Consider the following 20,541-nt stretch of genomic DNA (forward strand, 5'->3'; position numbering starts at 1 on the left):
GATGGGCTTGGGGGGGGGGGCTAGCTGCGCCTCAATCTCTTGACTCTAAAAATGGAATGAGAACTTTCTATCTCGCATCAAATTAGTCTTTTATAAAATTTTTACAAGCAACCCCTGCATATTAACCGTAAATGGCCTCTGGCCGTAACGCCTTCCTCCCGGCCCTGGGGGGTTCGATAGACACAGGAGTTTTTCTTATCCGACCTCTGAACGATTTTAACAAAATGTCTATCTCAAAATTTTCATCAGATGGGTTCGGAAAAAAAAGGCGTGAGGGGGGGGGGCTAGTTGCCCTCGGAATCTCTTTTGACTCTTAAAAAGTGAACTCAAACTTTTAATTTCAAATCAAATGAGCCCTCTCTGAAGTTTATACGAGCATCCCTTTCATAAGAACCATATAGTCCAAAGGGCATAACTTACAACGCCTGTCCCCGGGCCCTGAGGGGTTGTGTCAACACCCGAGTTTTTGTTATCTGACTTTTGAACAGTTTTTAACAAAATGGCTATCTCGAAGTTTTTATCAGATACATTTGGGGAAAAAGTGGCGTCGGGGGGGGGGGGGAGTCTAGTTGCCCACAAATCTCTTTTAACTATAAAAAACTGAACTAGAAGTTTCAATTTACAATCGAATGAGCCCTCTCTGAAGTTTTTACGAGCATCCTTTCCATAAGAACCATATATTTCCCTAGGGTATAACTTACAACGCCTGCCCTCAGGCCCTGGGGGGCAGTGTTGACCCCAGAATTTTCCGTCATATGGTCTTTGAACTATCTTTAAAAAAATAGCTATCCCAAAGTTCTTATCGGATGGGTTTGAGGAAAAAAGGGCGTGGAGGGGGGGGGGTATGTGCCCCCTGATCTCTTTTGATTCTTAAAAAGTGAACTCGAAATTTCCTTTTCCAATCAATTGAGCCCTCTCTGAAGTTTATACGAGCATCCTTTTCATAAGAACCATAGATGCCCCAGGGCATAACTTACAACGCCTGCCCCCGGACCCTGGGGAGATGGTGTCGACACCGGAGTTTTTCTTATATGATCTTAAAACTATTTTTAACAAAATGGCTATCTCAAAATTTGTATTGGATACATTTGGGAAAAAGGGCGGGGGGAGGGGGCTGGTTACCCTCTGATATCTTTTGACTCTTAAAAAGTGAACTAGAACTTTCAGTTTCCAATGCAATGAGCCCTCTCTGAAGTTTATAGGAGCATTCCTTCCATAAGAACCATATATGCCCCCAGGGCATAACTTACAACGCCTGCCCCCGGGCCCTTGGGTGTTGTCTCAACACCGGAGTTTTTGTTATGTGATCATTGAATATTTTTAACAAAATTGGCGATATTAAAATTTGTATAGGATGTATTTGAAAAAAAGGGTGTGGGAGGGCTAGTTGCCCTCCGATCACTTTTGACTCTTAAATAGCGCACTAGAACTCTTGATTTCCAATCGAATGAGCCCCCTTTGAAGTTTATGGGACGACCCCTTCCATATGAAGTGCCTCTGGGAAAAAAATAATAATAAAACACTGTGCTGGAGTGCCTTATTATGGAGCCGTATGCAGCCTATATGCAACGCTATAGCATTGCCTCTGATTATGATTAAATAAAAAAAACAAGTTTTTTAAACTGAAAGTAAGGAGCGACATTAAAACTTAAAACGAACAGAAATTATTCCGTATATGAAAGGGGCTGTCCCCTCCTCAACGCCTCGCTCTTTACGCTAAAGTTTTTTATTGTTTTAAAAAATAAAGTTGTGAGACAGAGTCAAACTTTAGCGTAAAGAGCGAGGCGTTGAGGAGGGACAGCCCCTTTCATATACGGAATAATTTCTGTTCGTTTTAAGTTTTAATGTCGCTCCTTACTTTCAGTTTAAAAAACTTGTTTTTTTTATTTAATTTCTGATCGTTTTTTAGTTAATGCAGCTTTTATTTGCATAAAAATTTTACTTTTCTTTTGCTAAATGGATGTCTTTACAAATTAACTTACGTAACTAACTTCTATATTCGTATATTTTTCTTCTGGCAAAAAATACAAAGTTGCAGATTTTTGCAGATTCATATCTGAGCTTGAAACCTATGTAATATTGTTTTCTGATACGCTGAATCTGACGGTGTGATTTTCATTAAAATTCTTTCACTGGTAGGGGATGTGTCCCCCCTCTTTCAAAAATTGAGTAAATCTTCTCAGGCTCGTAGCCTTTGATGAGTAATACTAACTTAATAAAATGTATATATTTATGATCAGCATTATAAACAAATTCTTTTGATACATTTATTGACATCAAAATTTCGTTTTTAAAATTTTCGATTACTATTGAGCCGTATCGCTTGTTTTTTTATTGTTTTTTTATTACGTATATGTTATTACTTATATGAAGGGGTTCTCCCCTTAGTCAATACCACGCTCTTTACGTTAAAAGTTAAAACAAATTTTGATTCACAAACCCCTGAATCACAAAGGCCGTTTAATAAGAATAGATAACTCTTTTGAAAGCACTAAAAAAAACTGTAGCGTAAAGAGCGAGGTATTGACTTGGGGGAGAACCCCCTCACATACGTTATAATTTCTGTTCGTTTTAAGTTCTAATATTCCTTCTTACATTTTAGTTGAAAAAACTTATTTTTTTTAATTTAATTTCTGAATGTTTCTAAAATAATGCTTGGAAATCCGGCGCCCCCTTCATAGAAATGTCCCTTACCCCAAAGAAACATCCTCCACGGAGATATTATCCAGAGTAACCCCCTCCTCTAGCCCCCCCTCCAGAAAAAATCCTTCCTGAAAATGGTTGTATACTTCCCAATAACCAATAAATAATGCTGGCAAGTCCGGCGCCTCCTTCATGGCAATTTCCCTTCCCCCATGAAAACTTCCATCATGAACAGATCCTCCAACATAACCACCGATCCACCCTTCCCTCCCACAACCAGAAAAAAACCTCCTGAAAACTTCTGTATACTTCCCAATAACCAATACTATATGTTAACATTGGGTAAAGTTCATAACTTTTAGCCCTCCCTCTGGGAACTTCGGGGGATTAAGTCACCCTAAAAGTCATATTTATCATATTTTCGACCATGCTGAACAAAATGACTATCTAAAAATTTTGATCGGGTGACTTTGGGAAAAAATGAGCGTGGCAGGGGGCCTGGTTGCCCTCCATTTTTTTGGGCACTTAAAAAGGGCACTAGAACTTTTAATTTCCGTTCCAATGAGCCCTCCCACGATATTCTAGGACCACTGGGTCGATACGATCACCCCAGGGGAAAAAAAAAACAAAAAAAACAAAAAAAACAAACAAACAAACAAACAAACAAACAAATAAACACGCATCCGTGATCTTTCTTCTGGCAAAAAATGCAAAATTCCACATTTTTGTAGATAAGAGCTTGAAACCTTTACAGTATTTTTCTCTTATACGTTTAATATTATTGTGTGATTTTAATTAAGGTTATATAACTTTTATGGGGTCTATCCCACTTTTTTCGAAAATAAGCAAAATATTATCAGGCGCGTAACTTGTGATGGGTAGCTCTAAAATTGATGAAAGTTATATATTTGAAATCAAAATTGAAATCTGATTCTTCTGATATATCTATTGGTATCAAAAACCCGTTTTCTAGAGTTTCGGTTACCTTTGAGCCGGGTCGCTCCTTACTTACAGTTCGTTACCACGAACTGTTTGACTCGGACACTGCAAGCACACTATTTAGCTGAAAAAATTCAAATGGTTTTTGCTTGAGTATGAATTAAATGAAAAACAAATTTTTTTCAACTGAAAGTAAGGAGTAACATCAAAACTTCTTATTCCGTATATGAAAGGGGCTGTCGCCTCCTCAACATCTCGCTCTTTACGCTTAAGTTTTTATTGTTTTAAAAAAAATAAAGTTGTGAGACAGAGTCAAACTCTGCTTTTATTAATTTAAAAGTTTTTATTGTTTTAAAAAACTAAGTTGTGAGACAGAGTAAAACTTTAGCGAAAAGAACGAGGCGTTGAGGAGGGGACAGTTCCTTTCATATACGGAATAAGAAGTTTTAATGTTACTCCTTACTTTCAGTTGAAAGAATTTGTTTTTTATTTAATTTATGACTGTTTTTTAAATAATGCTGGGAAACCCAGCACCCCTTCATGGAAATTTTCTTCTCCATGAAACATTCTTTCATGGAAAGATCCTCCCACGTAACCCAATACCCCCCCCAGAAAAAAATCCTCCCCTGAAAACGTCTGTATACTTATCAATAATCAATAATACATATAAACAATGGGTAAAGTTCATAACTTGCAGCCTTTCCCCTGGGGACTGTGGGGGATTAAGTCGCCCTCAAAGACATAGTTATTAGATGTTTTAACTACGGTGAACAAAATGGCTATCTAAAAATTTTGATCCGGTTACTCTGGGAAAAATGAGTGTGGGAGGGGGCCTAGTTGCCCTCCAATTTTGTGGTCACTTAAAAGGGGCACTAGAACTTTTAATTTACGTTCGAATGAGCCCTCTCAGGAAATTCTAGGACCATTGGGTTGATACGATGACCCCTGGAGGGGGTGGGGGACAACAAATAAACGCGCATCCGCGATCTTTCTTCTGGCAAAAAATACAAAATTCCACATTGTGCAGACAGGAGCTTGAAATCTCTATAGTAGTGTTCTCTGATATGCTGAATCCGTTGGTGCGATTTCCAGTAGGATTCTACGACTTTTAGGGGGTGTTTCCACTTTTTTCAAAAATAGGATAAATGTTCTCAGGCTCGTAACTTTTGATGGGTTGGACTAAGCTTGATAAAAACTTATATATTTATAATCAGCATAAAAATCTTCTTATTTTGATGCATCTATTTTTACCAAAATTCCGTTTTTAAAATTTCGGTTACTATTGAGCCGGGTCGCTCCTTACTTACAGTTCGTTACCACGAACTGTTTGATATATCTTAGGCTTGAATATCTTAGAGCTATCTACAGGCTTGTTTGAAAGCTAATGCCTGTATCTAAGTGTTTTGTACAAAATCGTCTTGACGACACCACCATAATATCGCGTATCAAACAGTTCGTGGTAACGAATTGTAAGTAAGGAGCGACCCGGCTCAATGGTAACCTAAACTCTAGAAAATAGATTTTTGATACCAATAGATACATCAAAAGAATCAGATTTCAATGCTGATTTCAAATATATAACATTAATCAAGTTTAGTGCTACCCATTAAAAGTGACGCGCCTGAGAAAATTTGGCTGATTTTCAAAAAAGGGGGGAAAGACCCCCTAAAAGTTATAGAACCTTAATGAAAATCACACCATCATATTCAGCGTATTAGATAACCCTACTGTAGACGTTTCAAGCTCCTATCTACAAAAATGTGGAATTTTGCATTTTTTGCCAGAAGAAAGATCCCGAATACGTGTTTATTTGTTTGTTTTTTTCCCAGGGGTGATTGTATCGACCCACTGGTCCTAGAATATCGTGGGAGGGCTCATTGGAACGGAAACTAGAATCTCTAGTGCCCTTTTTAAGTGACCAAAAAAAAATTGAGGGCAACTAGGCCCCCTCCCACGCTTATTTTTTTCCCAAAGTCGCCCGATCAAAATTTTGAGATAGCCATTTTGTTCATCATGGTCGAAAATATGATAAATATGTCTTTTAGGATGACTTAATCCCCCGAAGTCCCCAGGGGGAGGGCTAAAAGTTATGAACTTTACCCAATGTTAACATATAGTATTGGTTATTTGGAAGTATACACACTTTTTCAGGAGGGTTTTTTCTGGTAGTGGGGGTGGGGGTGGGGGTGGTCTGGGGGTTATGTTGGAGGATATGTCTATGAAGGAAGTTTTCATGGGGGAAGGGAAATTGCAATGAAGGAGGTGCCGGACTTGCCAGCATTATTTATTGGTTATTGGGAAGTATACAGACATTTTCAGGAAGGATTTTTTTTCTGGAGGGGGGGGGGGGGGCTATAGGAGGGGGTTACTCTGGAGTATCTTTCTGTGGAGGATGTTACGTGGGGGTAAGGGAAAAGTATATGAATGGGGAGCCAGATTTCAAAGCATTATTTGAAAAATGTTCAGAAATTAAATAAAAAAAAAAAAAAAGTTTTTTCAAATGAAAGTAAGAAGCAAGATTAGAAGTTAAAACGAACAGAAATTATAACGTATGAGAGGGGGTTCTCCCCCAAGTCAATACCTCGCTCTTTACGCTACAGTTTTTTTAGTGCTTTCAAAAGAGCTATCTATTCTAATTAAACGGCATTTGTGATTCAGGGTTTTGTTAATCAATTTTTTTTTAACTTTTAATGTGAAGTGCGTGGTATTGGCTTAGGGGAGAACAACCTCATATACGTAATAACATATACGTAATAAAAAAAAACAATAAAAAAAACAAGCGATACGGCTCAATAGTAATCGAAACTTTTAAAAACGGAATTTTGATGTCAATAAATGTTTAAAAAAAATTTGTTTATAATGCTGATTCTAAATATATAAATTTTATCAAGTTTAGTATTACTCATCAAAGGCTACGAGCCTGAGAAAATTTACCCGATTTTTTAAAGAGGGGGGAAACATCCCCTACAAGTGAAAAAATTTTAATGAAAATCCAACCGTCAGATTGAGCGTATCAGAAAACCCTATTACATAGGTTTCATGCTCATATCTGCAAAAATCTGCAACTTAGTATTTTTGGCCAAAAGAAAAATATACGAATATAGTAGTTAGTTACGTAAGTTAATTTGTAAAGACGTCCATTTAGCATTTTTATGCAAATTTTGTTTACTTATTCAATGACAGTTAGCCAAAATAAAAGCTGCATTAACTAAAAACGATCAGAAATTAAATTAAAAAAAAACAAGTTTTTTTAACTGAAGGTAAGGAGCGACATTAAAACTTAAAACGAACAGAAATTATTCCGTATGTGAAAGGGGCTGCCCCCTCCTCAACCTGTCGCTCTTTACGCTAAAGTTGGACTCTGTCTCACAACTTTATTTTTACGTGAAAGAACTATAAATGAAAGAATTTTAATAAAAATCACACCGTCAGATTCAGCGTATCAGAAAACCCTATTACATAGGTTTCAAGCTCATATCTGCAAAAATCTGCAACTTTGTATTTTTTGCCAGAAGAAAAATATACGAATATAGAAGTTAGTTACGTAAGTTAATTTGTAAATTACGTCATAACCAAATTTAGAGACATTTAAACTGAAGACACAAGTTTTTTAAACTGAAAGTAAGGAGCGACATTAAAACTTAAAACGAACAGAAATTATTCCGTATATGAAAGGGGCTGTCCCCTCCTCAACGCCTCGCTCTTTACGCTAAAGTTTGACTCTTTCTTACGACTCTATTTATTAAAACAATAAAAAAAAAACATTAGCGTAAAGAGCGAAGCGTTGAGGAGGGGACAGCCCCTTTCATATAAGGAATAATTTCTGTTCGTTTTAAGTTTTAATGTCGCTCCTTACTTTCAGTTTAAAAAACTTGTTTTTTTTATTTAATACTAAATAAAACTGGCCCGTTTCTTTGAATGCTTGAATTTTGCAGGCTTATCTTAGACAAGACTTTTGAAGAAACTGAATTTTAGCTAGCGGCGGGGGGGGGGGGCGGTCTGAGAGGGGCATTTGCCGCCCTACCCAATAGTAAATTACGCCCCAGAAACACACTGATCAATTGGTTAAGAACACTGACAATAAAAGGACAAATGAATTCGCATGAGAGCTTTTCCTGCATTTGGGTGGCACGGGTCAAAATGTATAGGTGTACATCCAGATACCAAAACAGTTATGGTCAATCGCTAATTTCCCCGACCATCCCTTGCTCCCCTCCACCTCTGCTTCAACTGCTTTAAGCTTTGAATGCCATCTGGTGGTTCTTTAGAGTCCAAGTAGCCGCACTTACAAGAAGGTAGATGGCGCTAATGTCCAATAGTAATTTTAGGTAATATAACTGGGCTTCTCCTACATTACTACCGTTATTAGGGCAGTAATGAAAACACAGCAGTCGAATTTTTGATTACTTATGCATGTCATCGCAGAAAATATCGCGTCACAAAGTCACAAATTAACCTAAAACTGTTTGAGGCTTCGGCAGTTATAAGGCCTTCCGTTTTTGTATAGAAATTATTAGTGCAAAATCGACTTTTAACAGAATTTGTTTCAAATTTATGTGTTTTTCCAAAAGTGTGTTTATCACTTTATTTACAGAATAAAATCCAGAAAACCTTTCGGTTCGTTAAGTCAACTCTAACCTCAAACACATACATACACATACATCTATATAAATAGTAAAAAAAAAAAAAAAAAAAAAAAAAAAAAAAAAAAAAAAAAAAAACTTAATAGCAACCCCCAGAGACGGGCTAGAAATATACCTCAAACATTAATTCACTTATTGCACAACCAAAACAAATATAAAACAAAATGGTAATTTAAGTTACCATTTGCAATACTATTACCACTGCAGCTACAAACAGCTTACTGCATTATCAAGCTGCCTGAGGCCTAAACAGCTGCAAACCCCCTCCTCCACCCCAATCTACCCAACGCTTCACTCCTCACAACCTTAAAAGTTCTAATTTCCTCTAGGTCCTTTCTTATGACCTTTACGTACCACACTCGGGCACGACTTCCTTGTCGTTTTACCTCACACGGGTATCCAATAGCCCAACCTTTGGCAATCTATCATACTATTTATACAAGTTAATATTAATTCTAAATCTTGTGCTGTAGAACTGAATATTTTAATTTTTGTTTTTGACTATGTTGAATTTTGATCTTTATTTCATTCCTCAAAACAGAAGCACATTTTACGCTAAATATACTTCTACTACTAACAACTCACCGCAGCACCAAGCCAACTGAGGTTAACACAGCTACACACGCTCTCCTCCATCCTAATCTATTCAATACCTCCCTCTTAAACACCCTCCCAGGAGGTTCCCATTTCCTTTAAGTCGTCCTTTGCGACATTCTCCCTCCCCAAACGCGGGCAACCTGCTTTCCATTTAGTGCTTGACGGTTGACCGAAAAGGATATTCTTTGACCATCTGTCACCCTTCATCCGCAGAACGTGCCCTAAATATAGATAAACAGAATTCATAAGGCCGCGAATAGAATCGAGAAAATAACTGAGGGTATTTTAAGTAAAATTGGAATTTTGTTGGCCATAGAACGCAAAACAGCTAATTTGACCATTTTTACTGATTTAGACTTTTGATTTCGTTATTTTGAACTTTGTACATTCATAAAAAAATAAAGCATAATTATCCATAGTAGCCTCTTAAGGGTTATCGTCCTATTAAAACAAACTACATACAAGAGATTAACAGATGGAACCCAATAGAAAGCAGTGATGATGAGTTTTTTTTTTACGTTAATGCATCGTTTTCGATTTGGGGGTACGACCCATAAGTTGACTTTATCAAAATTTTTACTGATTGGCCGAAAGAAACAAAGTATATCCTTTTATTTAGTATCTGTATTCTTAAAATTAAGCATACATCGTCGTTATGTCTTTTTAAACAAAATATAAGCTGCAGTTAACTGGGAAAGTGTAAACAATCTCTTCAATATTCCAACACAAAAATATAAAGAGACAAAAGGTATTCGCCGTATTTTAGTGGCAAAGGAAATATGCCTTTATCAGAGGCAACGCTATATCGTTGCCTATAGTAAAGGCCATACGGCTCCAATGTATTATTATTAATTTTTTTTCCCCAGAGGCACTTCATATGGAAGGGGTTGTCGTAGAAACTTCAAAGGGGGCTCATTCGAATTGAAATCGAGAGTTCTAGCGCCCTTTTTAAGGGTCAAAAATGATTGGAAGGCAACTAGCCCCCCCTCACACACCCATCATTCCCCCAAACACGACCAATCAACATTTTAAGATAGCCATTTTGTTCAGCGTAGTTGATTTCCTGATAGAAAATATGTTTTTGAGGAGGACACTCCCCCACAACCCTCAGGGGAAGGGTTTTAAGTTATGCTCGGGGGTCATATAAGAACGATATTGGCACAATGTATTTTTTATCATTTTTTTCCTTTAGAGCAGGGCACTTCGTATCGATGAAGTCGTTGTAGTAAATTCGAAAAGCGTACGTTTTATTTGATATTGGATTAGCTTTGGAATTTCTGAAAGTCAAAAGTGATTGGAAGACAGCTAACATCCCTTCCACGCCCACCATTTCCCGAAATTTATACAATCAAAATTTTGAGATAACCATTTTGTTCAGCGTAGTTGATTTCAGAATAGAAATTATGTTTTTGAGGAGGACACTTCCCCACAGCCCTCAGGGCAAGGGCTGTAAGCCATTCCCTAGAAGGATATAAGGTTTATATAGAAAGTGTTGTCGAAGAAACGTCAAAAAGAGCTCATTCGATTGGAAATTCAAGAGCTAGTGCCCTTTTTAATAGTCGAAAGTGATTGGAGGGTAACTAACCCCCCTCTCACGCCTACCTTTTTCCCAAACACATCCAATCAAAATGTTTATATAGCCATTTTATTCAACGTAGTTTTAAGTTCTGGAAGTTAGGTCTTTGAGGATGACGACCCCCGCCCCCCAGAGCCCTCAGGGCAAGGATTGCAAGTTATGCCCTGGGGGCTTATAAGGTTTTGTATAGACAGCGTTGTCGTAGAAACTTTGGAAAGGGCTCATTCGATTGGAAATCTAAATGGCTAGTTCGTTTTTAATAGTCGAAAGTGATTCTAAGGCCACTGACACCCCTTCCACTCCCACCATTTACCCAAACACATCCAATCAAAATTTTGATATAGCCATTTTGTTCAACATAGTTGAAAGTTCTGGAAATTATATGTTTGAGCAGGACACTCCCCCTATGGTCTTCAGGGGCAAGGGTCATAAGTTATTCCCTGGGGGCATATATGGTTCTCATGGAAGGAATGCTCATATAAACTGATAAACTTCAGAGAAAGCTCATTTGTTTGGAAATTGAGAGTTCTAGTTCACTTTATAAGCGGCCAAAGATATTGGAGGGTAGACAGCTCCCACCCTCCCAAAACATCTCTTTTCCCAAATGCATCCAATAAAACTTTTGAGATAGCTGTTCTGTATAAAATAGTTCAAAGATCATACAACAAAAATTTCGGTGTCGACACGACCCCCAGGGCCCAGGGGTAGGTGTTGTAAGTTATGCCCTGGGGGCATATATGGGTCTTATGAAAGGGATGCTCGTATAAAGTTCAAAGAGGACTCATTTAATTGGAAATTAAAAGTTCTAGTTCACTTTTTCAGAGTCAAGAGAGATTGGAAGGCACCTAGCCCAACCCCCTCCACGTCCTTTTTTCCTCAAACCCATTCGATAAGAAATTCGAGATAGCTTTTTTTTAAAAATAGTTCAAAGACCATATAACGAAAACTCCGGAGTCGACACAGCCCCGCAGAGCCCGAGGGCAGGTTTTCTAAGTTATGCCCTGGGGGAATATATGGTTCTTATTGGAGGGATGCTCGTAAAAACTTCAGATGGGCTCATTTGATTGGAAATTGAAAGTTCGAGCTCACTTTTTAATAGTCAAAAGAGATCCGAGGGCAGCTAGCCCCCCCCCCGCCTTCGTTCCCAAACCCATCTTATGAAAATTTTGAGATAAGACATTTTGTTAAAAATAGTTCAAAGGTCAGATAAGAAAAAATCCGGTGTCAATACAACCCCCCAGGGTTCAGGGCAACGCGCTCAAAGTTATGCCATAGGGGCATGTATGGTTCTTATGAAAGGGATGCTCGTATAAACTTCATATAGGGCTCATTTGATTGGAAATTGAAAGTTCTAGTTCATTTTTGAAGAGTCAAAAGAGACCGAAGGTTAATTAGAGTTAAGGAGAGTTAAAACAGTTAAGGACAACTAGCCCCCACGCTCTTTTTTCCCCAAACCCATCCGCTAAAGATTTTGAGATAGCCAGTTTTTTGGAAATTGTTCAAAAATTAGACAGTAAAAACTCCCCCCCAGGGCCCGGAGGAGAGGTGTTGTGAGTGTTGTCCTGGGGGCGTAGGCCTATATGGTTCTTAAGAAAGAGATGCTCGTATAAACTCCAGAGGGGGCTCATTTGATTGGAAATTGAAAGTTCTAGTTCATTTTTTACAGTCAAAAGACATCCGAGGGCAACTAGCCCCCCCCACACACCCTTTCTTCCCCAAACCCATCCGATAAAATTTTATAATAGCCATTTCATTAATAATAGTTCAAAGGTCAGATGAGAAAAAATCCTGTGTCAACGGAACCCGCCAGGGCCCGGAGGCAGGCGTTAAGAGTAATGCTCTAGGGGCATATAATAGTTCTTATGGAAGGGATGCTCGTATAAACTTTGGAGAGTGTTCATTTGATTGGAAATTGAAATTTCTTGTTCACTTTTTAAGAGTCAAAAGAGATCGGAGGGCAATTTGCCCCTTCCCCTCCTCCATGCCCTAAATGCATCAGATAAAAAATTTGAGATAGACATTTTGTTAAAAATAGTTCAAAGTTCTGATAACAAAAAAAACTCCGGTGTTGACACAGCCCCCCAGGGTCCGGGGGTAGGCGTTGAAAGTTCTGCCCTGGGGGCATATATGGTTGTTATAGAAGGGATGCTCGTACAAACTTCCTAGAGGGCTCATTTGATTGGAAATTGAAAGTTGTAATTCACTTTTTAAAAGTCAAAAGTGATTGGAGGGCAGCTAGCCTCCCCCCACACTCCATTTATTTTTTTCCCAGAGACCCCTCATATAGAAGGGATCGTCGTATAAACTTCAAAGGGGGCTCATTAGATTGGAAACCGAGAGTTATTATGGAAGGTATGCTCATATAAACTTCGGAGTGCTCATGATTGGAAATTGAAAATTCTCGTTTTTTACTATTTCGAAAATTACTATTAATGAATAAATGAAACCCAAAACGAACAGAAATTAAATAAACAATCATAGCAAAAACATACAACAAGTAATAATATAAATGAATGAATAGATGAATAGAATGATTAAAGCGATTAATGCTTAGAATTGAATATGAATATCAAGCTTAAAACGAAAAAATATATTTTCCTATTGAAGTATAAATGAAACTTAAAACGAACAGAAATTAAATAAACAATCAATGCAAACAAACATACAATAGATATTAATATAAATTAATAAATAAATCTTAAAACGAGTGAAACTTAAATTGAATATGCAAATAAAGCTGGAAACAAACATAAATCACCACAAACAAGAGTTTGGGTGAGACCAACTTCTCTCACTGTAAAAGTCTAAAACCTACTGCGTCATTGGCGCTTTACTGAAAACTATATCCGTCTTGAAGAGTCTTGGAAAGTATAAACAACATCAAATTGAATATTTAATGTATAATGATACTAATCGTTGAAAAATCCATCAGTTCAATAATTTATTTCACTGTAATTTTACTCTTATTTTCAATTCTGTAATAACTGGAAAAAAAAATAATTGTAATATAATCCGTTTTCAGTTAAGCGCCAATGACGCAGTAGGCTTTTGGTTTTTATTTACAGTTAGGAAAGGAGGCAGTATCCAATCACTTGTTTGTAGGGAAACTATATTCGTTTTTAACAATTTTAAAAAGAGCTAATAAATTAAACTGAATATTTGATGTATAATGATATTAATTGCTGAAAGCTCATCAGTTCACATTTTCAATATTAAGTACAAAAGAAAATATTTGCCACAAAATTGATTTTCAGTAAAGCGCCAATGACGCAGTAGGTTTTAGACTTTTACAGTGAGAGAAGGAGGTCATACCCAAACTCTTGTTTGTGGTGGCTTTTGTTCGTTTCAAGCTTGATTTGCATATTCAATTTAAGTTTCATTTGTTTTATTTATTCATTTACATTAATATCTATTGTGTTTGTTTGCCTTGATTGTTTATTTAATTTCTGCTCGTTTTAAGTTTTATTCGTGCTTCAAAAGTAAAATATTTTTTTTCGTTTTTAGCTTAATTCTCATATTCAATCTAAGCATTACTCGCTTTAAGATCTATTTATTTATTTATATCATTCATTGTTGTATGTTTTTGCTATGATCGTTTACTTAATTTATGTTCGTTTTGGGATTCATTTGTTCTTTAAGAATGATTTCTGGTCGTGTTGTTTTTTAATTTTAAAAGATATTTGTATCTGCTGAGCTTAAGTTTAAAATGGTCTTTAATTTTCTTTGAAACTTATTTTTGGGAAAGTTTTTTTAATTAATGAAGAAAAAAAGGATTTCCAAAACCAGCAAGTGTCTAGTTCCATAGCAAACCAAGGAGTATGCTACACTGGTAAGAGTCACATCTTCAGTAATCTAACATGCAAAGAAAAACAGAAAAACAGCCACGCCACTTTGGCCACAGGGCCGGGCGACTTCATTTAAAAAAAAAAAATCGAATTGGATACTTGAGATTATTAATCTGCGTTTTTATATTTTTTTGAGATTTCTGCACTTTTGAGATTATTGATCTAAATTTCTATGCTTTACATTTACACTTTCCTGCTCAAAAGATTGCAAATCGTGGTCAGTTTGGTCAGCGTGCTTTAGCTAAATTATATTATCTTTTTACCACCATACTGTTTTGTTTAATTTGGCATTTCAACACTTCCTCTTAAATACGATGCTTATTTTGTCTGCCATACTGATTTTCCCTACTATAAACATTTACCATGGAACTCATCCTCGTCATATCTCGAGAAACTGTCGGATAAGATGTTTGTTTTTCCTATTAAATATTTTTTCAAATTGTATATATATATTTTATCTCTTTAAACGAGCAATAATTGTTTATGTATGTATTTTTTCTCGAAAACGGTTATATATATTTCTTTAAAATTGGCATCCTGGAATTATTTGGCCTAAAAAAACATCTAGACAGGTCATGAGTTTGAAAATATTTGCTTGGAGCCTTAATTTTGGAGACATATTTTTAATTTAAATGACGTCACATTTTTCATCAGTATTGCAATGACAACCTGTACTAGAAGTCTTCATGCATTTAACTGCCGTAAAAGATGTCATATTAAAAATCATTCACATCATTCTTATTTATTTCAGTGACGTCATCCGTAGCCAAAATCTAGCTATGTCTAGAAAGATCTATTAGTCTATATTTTTCAAAAGCCAGCATTTATATAAGTATGAAGAAAAGATGAGTAGAGGAAGACCCAGAAAACAAATTTATTAATTGTTAATGTTAACAATAATGTTTTGTTAGAGCAAGAAAAGATTTATGTCCAAGCACTTGAACTATCGAACGTGATAAGACCAAAAGAACCACCAGAGCAACGTAAGTTTACAATGAGGGAAAGTAAACGGCCTAGACCATCAAATGAGGCTAGATATATCTAGCAGCTAAAGCAAAGGGTATTGGAAAAAAAATGTCTGAATAATACACAATGAAAGTTTAAAATGAAGGACAAAGAAATATGCAGTTAGAAGATAAGCGACAACGGCAATCAGAACGAGTCAAAAACGAAAGTGAAAAAAAGAACATTTGCGCTTAGACGACTCGCGACAACGAGGATCGAAACGAATTAAAAACTAAAGTTTAGAAAAAGACCACATACATGTTACAGCCGCAAAACTATAGAACTCACTGATCATCGCTGTACATCAAACCTATATTCACTAAAAAAAGAGAAAGAAAATGAATAAATCCAAAAATAGTTCGGAAATCTGGTTGAAAATCTGTCCCATTGAACTCTGGATATATTCTGGTTGTTGCTATTCAGACGACATACCATTTTCAACCATTTTGAGTTTTTTGGGTCGACTTTTTGTTCATGTTTTCGTTTATGGTGAATTTTATAGTCTATGAGGGCTTTTTACAGAAGAACCGATTTAAACAATAGCTAATATTCATCTTGAAATTCTTTTTCTCACTTTATCTGTGAATTTTAGTAAAACTTAAAATTCACGATAGTTTTAAAATACAAATTTAGAATTGACTGAACTTTACAGTAAACTGAAAGGACACTGTTTGTCTACATATGAACATTAATCCGTGCTGAGCGAATTTTCTCTCCAGTGATTGTGATTTTTTCTTTTTTCTTTTTTTTTAGGAGGGCGACGAGGAGATAGAGTAGATGAATGATTTTTAGTTTTGTGTCTTCAATATCCAATTAGGTCGTGAATATTTATTCAAAATTAATTTATTTCGTTTATCTTTATTTATTTATTTCATTACTATTTTGTTCCTTGGGAGGGGGTAAAGATGGCTGGTAGTGATTGTGTATTTACGGTTTTGTAAAGGGTGATACAAGTTTTAAAAATTTCGAGTTTTGTTGTTAGTGTTTTATTTCTTTTCATAAATCCGCTTTTCTCTCAGATTGGGTGGCCTTTTCATAACCTGTAGAGCTTGGATAGGAGATCCGAATAAACAACAGAGAATTAAAAGCGCCTTGAGGGTTGCGGCTGAAGCTTGCCACGTCTCAGCTCCATAGAGCATCACAGAGCCGACGAGGGCGTTGAAAATCGTTGCTTCGTTGTGCGACTGATGTTTGGTTTTCGCCAGAGGTGACAACCTCCAGCATAAATAATATTAATAAATAATAATATATAAATAATAAATAATAATATAATAAATAATAATAATAACATATAAATAAATAATAATAATAAATAATATTGAAAAAAATATTATTCCTCCTTGCTTTTTTTCGTGCAAAGGTATGTATGATGTCATTGCACGGCATCTCTTGAGTCGGCCTTCCCTCAGTTGTAAGCAGGAATAATGATGTCAATATGTCATTGCTGATTGAAGATCTTAGGTAGTTCTTCACCAGATGAAGTGCAGAGACGGACCCTTCTCCTTTGCAGTTTGGAGCAGGCACACTAAGAACCATTCTTAAGGCAATGCCATTGTTTGTATAGATTTCAACTGCATTAAAATGACGCAAAGCATTGCTAACGTCAGTTAGAGTCATGCTTCTTTTCTCAGTATTTTGTACCAAGAAGGATTTCAAAGGCAAGCATTCATCTACAATCATAGACTCAACACCATTGGGATAAAAACTCAATAGCTCACTTGCATACTTCGTGATTACCGAGACGTGACTTGCTCGGTGGTGGAGTGCACCTGGTACTTTGACGATAAGTCACATCAGTCCAGATTTTGTTAAGAAAAAAAAAGTCACTCAGTGACAATTTATTGTGCCCCCTGGCACAGTGCGCTCCTAGGCCAAGCGTATTCGTAAATCCTGGCCTGATTATGAGAGGGAATAGCTCTAAACGAATCCTAGGAGGGAGAATTCCTCCATGTGTGAGTTTTATATCCAGGTAGAAAAATCAATTTGAGCTGTGTTTTTTTTTTAAGTTCCATTCCGAATTTCCCCTTAGGACCTTTTTTTTTTAGTTATATTCTACATTTCCACTTAGGACCTAAATTTTTTTTTTAGTTCCATTCCAAATTTCCACTTAGGACCTAAACTATGATCAGCACAAAAAGGTACTTTCGTAATTTTTGACCAGACATTTAGCAAAACCGAAGTGATATTCCCCTTCCGGCCAAAAAGATAAAAATATTGGGAAATAACAAAGCATACATCAGATTTCAAAAGCATAATGAGAAAAAAAAGAACAACAAAAAATAAAACATACCAATAAGTTTTTCAAGGCAACCTTTCAATTCTAATATTGTCTTTTCTGACTCAAATTCAATGGGATGTCTAACTTTGTTATGAATAGCAACAAATGAAAACTTCTGACTTTCTTTTCCACCATTTGGAATACCCTCTGGTACGTCTACAACTTCTTTTACATCCATTCCTGAAAAATAGCAAATAACAATACTTTAAATTGGGGACTTCATTATAAAAGTGAAACTAGTAAAAAAAAAAAGGATACTAAAGTTCAAGTTTCCATATAATGACAATGGGAAATTAGTGCTGTAAATTTGCATTAAAAAAAGATAATAATAAAAAAAATTTGCAAAATCTAGTAAAAACAATGATTGCTGATGGAATAAAACTGAAATTTTGGGTTGTCTGATAAAACTGGGACCAGAACATTTGTTTCTCCAGGTAAAACCAACATTTGAACTTCAGGTTAAGATTCCCCCCTATCTAATTTACATTCCTATTTTTTCTACAACATTTGGATTTTACTATTTTAAACACGCAAGTAAAAAAATTAAAAAAAAAAATGAAAAATCAAGTCTGTAAGTCATTTCATGCAGTAGAGACACAATAGCAAACAGTCTTCCTCACTCCAACCATGTTTCTGACTTAGTCACAGATTCAGTAATTTGTTTTGAAGGGAGAAAGGGGTGTTTCACAGCAGGGTGAATAAAAAACCATAAGATGTACAAACTGTATGGAAAACAGTAAAAGTTGCAGGAAAAATCTTCATATCATTTCTATACTGCAATTTTAAGCTCCCACTAGGTCTGCTGCAGTGGCACAATTTCATCAAATTCCTGGGGGGGGGGGGCGAAATTGGAGCCAACTTTACCAATTCAAGTGAGAATGGCAGTGAAAACTGAAAAATGAGCCATAAAGTACCATAAAGGTAAAGATATACTAAAGGAAACTGACCAGTTTCTGTGGATGCATGAATTATGCAGGCTTATCTTAGTTTTGTCAAGATGTTTGAAGAGACTAAATTTCAGCTGGGGCGGGATGGGGATAGACTGGGGTCTGGTGGGGGGGGAACAAAGGTCTGGGATGGGCAGTTGTCCCCTGCCCCATAGTAAATTACGCACCTGATCTGCTGAAAATAAAACCCTATTTGCAAGTATATACATATGGTACTTCGACTTTAAAGTTTTTTGCTGCAGCTACAGTTTGAAATCTAAAATTAGCAAACACTAAAACCTTTAAATAGTTACTTTAGTGGAAGAAAAAAAAAAAAAAAGTAAATGATATGTGTACCCTACTTGGTTCTAGTGCTATTCCTAGGTTTGGTGGTGGTCAGTTCAAAGCAAATGATTTATCTAGAAAGAAATCTTGGCCACACCCACTCCCCTTGAATGTCCCTGCTTAGTCTGTTTTTATTCATTTGATTGAATGAGGTTTTTATTCATTTGATCTTCTTCCTGAATATCAGCATGGATCCGCTTTCTTCCAGTGAGATATGAGAAGCAGCAAAGAAACTGAAAAACGAAAAATCACCAAGACTGGCCTGCATATCCACAGAGATGATAAAGGCATCAATATCATCACGTATCTGCCTTTGGTCTTTACTCTTCACTTGGATTTGGACAACGGCCAAAGTACCATCAGACTGGAAGCACAGCACACTCATCAGGATGTTCAAAAAAGGAGACGCTATCGAGCCGGGCAACTGGCGGGGTATAAGTTTACTGTCAATACCTGGGAAGATGCTCTCACATATTATCCTGATCCGAACACAACTTGGTCATCACCTGCAAGACGAACAGTATGGCTTTTGGCCAAATCGCTGAGCCACGGACCTTATATTCACAATTAGACTTATTTCTGAAGAGAGCAGAGAATGCCGTTAAAAGATTTATATGATCTTTGTGGACTTTGAGAAGGCCTTCGACTCCGTAGATCGTGAAAGCCTATGGAAGATTTTCATCCATTACGGAATCCCTGAAAAAATAGTGACGATTATTACCGCCATGTATGACAATAGCAAATGTTGCATCAAGACATCAGAGGCAAACTAGTTTCCTCCGGATTGCTTTAGGAGAAAAACAGGGGCGTGTTCTATCACTATTACTTTTTGTGATTGTGATAATGGTTGATTACATCCTGCAGAACACAGAGACAGGAGGCATCAGATTAAGCCCTGAATTCCAGGTCAATGATATTGACTTTGAAGACGACTTAGCAGTGCTTGAGTCAAGCAAAAGCAACTTCAAGATTACTTGACGAGGTCACAGTAAAGGAAAACCCTCTTGACCTACATGTGAATGCTGAGAATACTAGATGCATGGCAACTAGTTACTATCCTTTATCCATTAAATTTGGCGACCAAGATGTTGAACAAGTTGTCCCTTTCAAATATCTAGGAAGTATTGTCAAGAACACTGGCTCGACATTGAAAGAAGTATTCACCAGAATAGGAAATGTAAATGGCGCCTTCAAGAAATTACGTCAAGTATGGAGATCTCAGAGATTTTATCTGTGCCTGAAGCTATGCCTTTTCAACAGCAATGTTATGCCAATACTACTCGATGCAGTATAGATATGGCAAATGAATCAAGAACAAGAGAGAAGAGTCCTGACTTTTGAAAACTCAAGTCTTTATAGAACATTGAACATCCACTGGTCACAGAAGATGACAAACCGGTTCATCCGTGAAATGACGTAACAACCTCTAATAACTGACATCATCAGAGTCAGAAGTGAATATATTAACGGCCATAGACTCCCAAAATCCACTTTAAACTGGTAACCACCAGGTACTCGTAGCCGGAGAAGACCCAGAAACACACTGCACTAGACCTACCAGAGGGATCTACACAATCTGCATACCTCCATTGTGCCAGAATGGGAGGACATCACTGCAGCAGCCAACCTGAGGGAAGATTGACAGTTCCTGTTTGATACACTGCGTGCCTCAGGAGGCACAGGCGGAACTAAGGTCTAAGATAAGGTTTGACCCAATTTTGTCACAAAACATAAAACACTACTA

General features: G+C 36.7%; 1 protein-coding gene across 1 annotated transcript in view; it reads right to left on the reverse strand.

Annotated features, from left to right (window-relative positions):
* Positions 1-20,541, reverse strand: part of LOC148940352 (ubiquitin domain-containing protein UBFD1-like) — a 125,778-nt gene that overhangs the window by 89,862 nt on the left and 15,375 nt on the right. Inside the window, exon 2 of the mRNA XM_089106390.1 lies at positions 17,539-17,706. Within this exon, the coding sequence (XP_088962516.1) occupies positions 17,539-17,704 (166 nt within the window). The 5' untranslated portion in view covers positions 17,705-17,706. The remainder of the gene's footprint in view (positions 1-17,538; positions 17,707-20,541) is intronic.

The sequence above is a fragment of the Artemia sp. Qi Xiang Cuo genome, chromosome 20, assembly GCF_049724085.1.
Source record: "Artemia sp. Qi Xiang Cuo chromosome 20, ASM4972408v1, whole genome shotgun sequence".
Lineage (NCBI taxonomy): Eukaryota > Metazoa > Arthropoda > Branchiopoda > Anostraca > Artemiidae > Artemia > Artemia sp. Qi Xiang Cuo.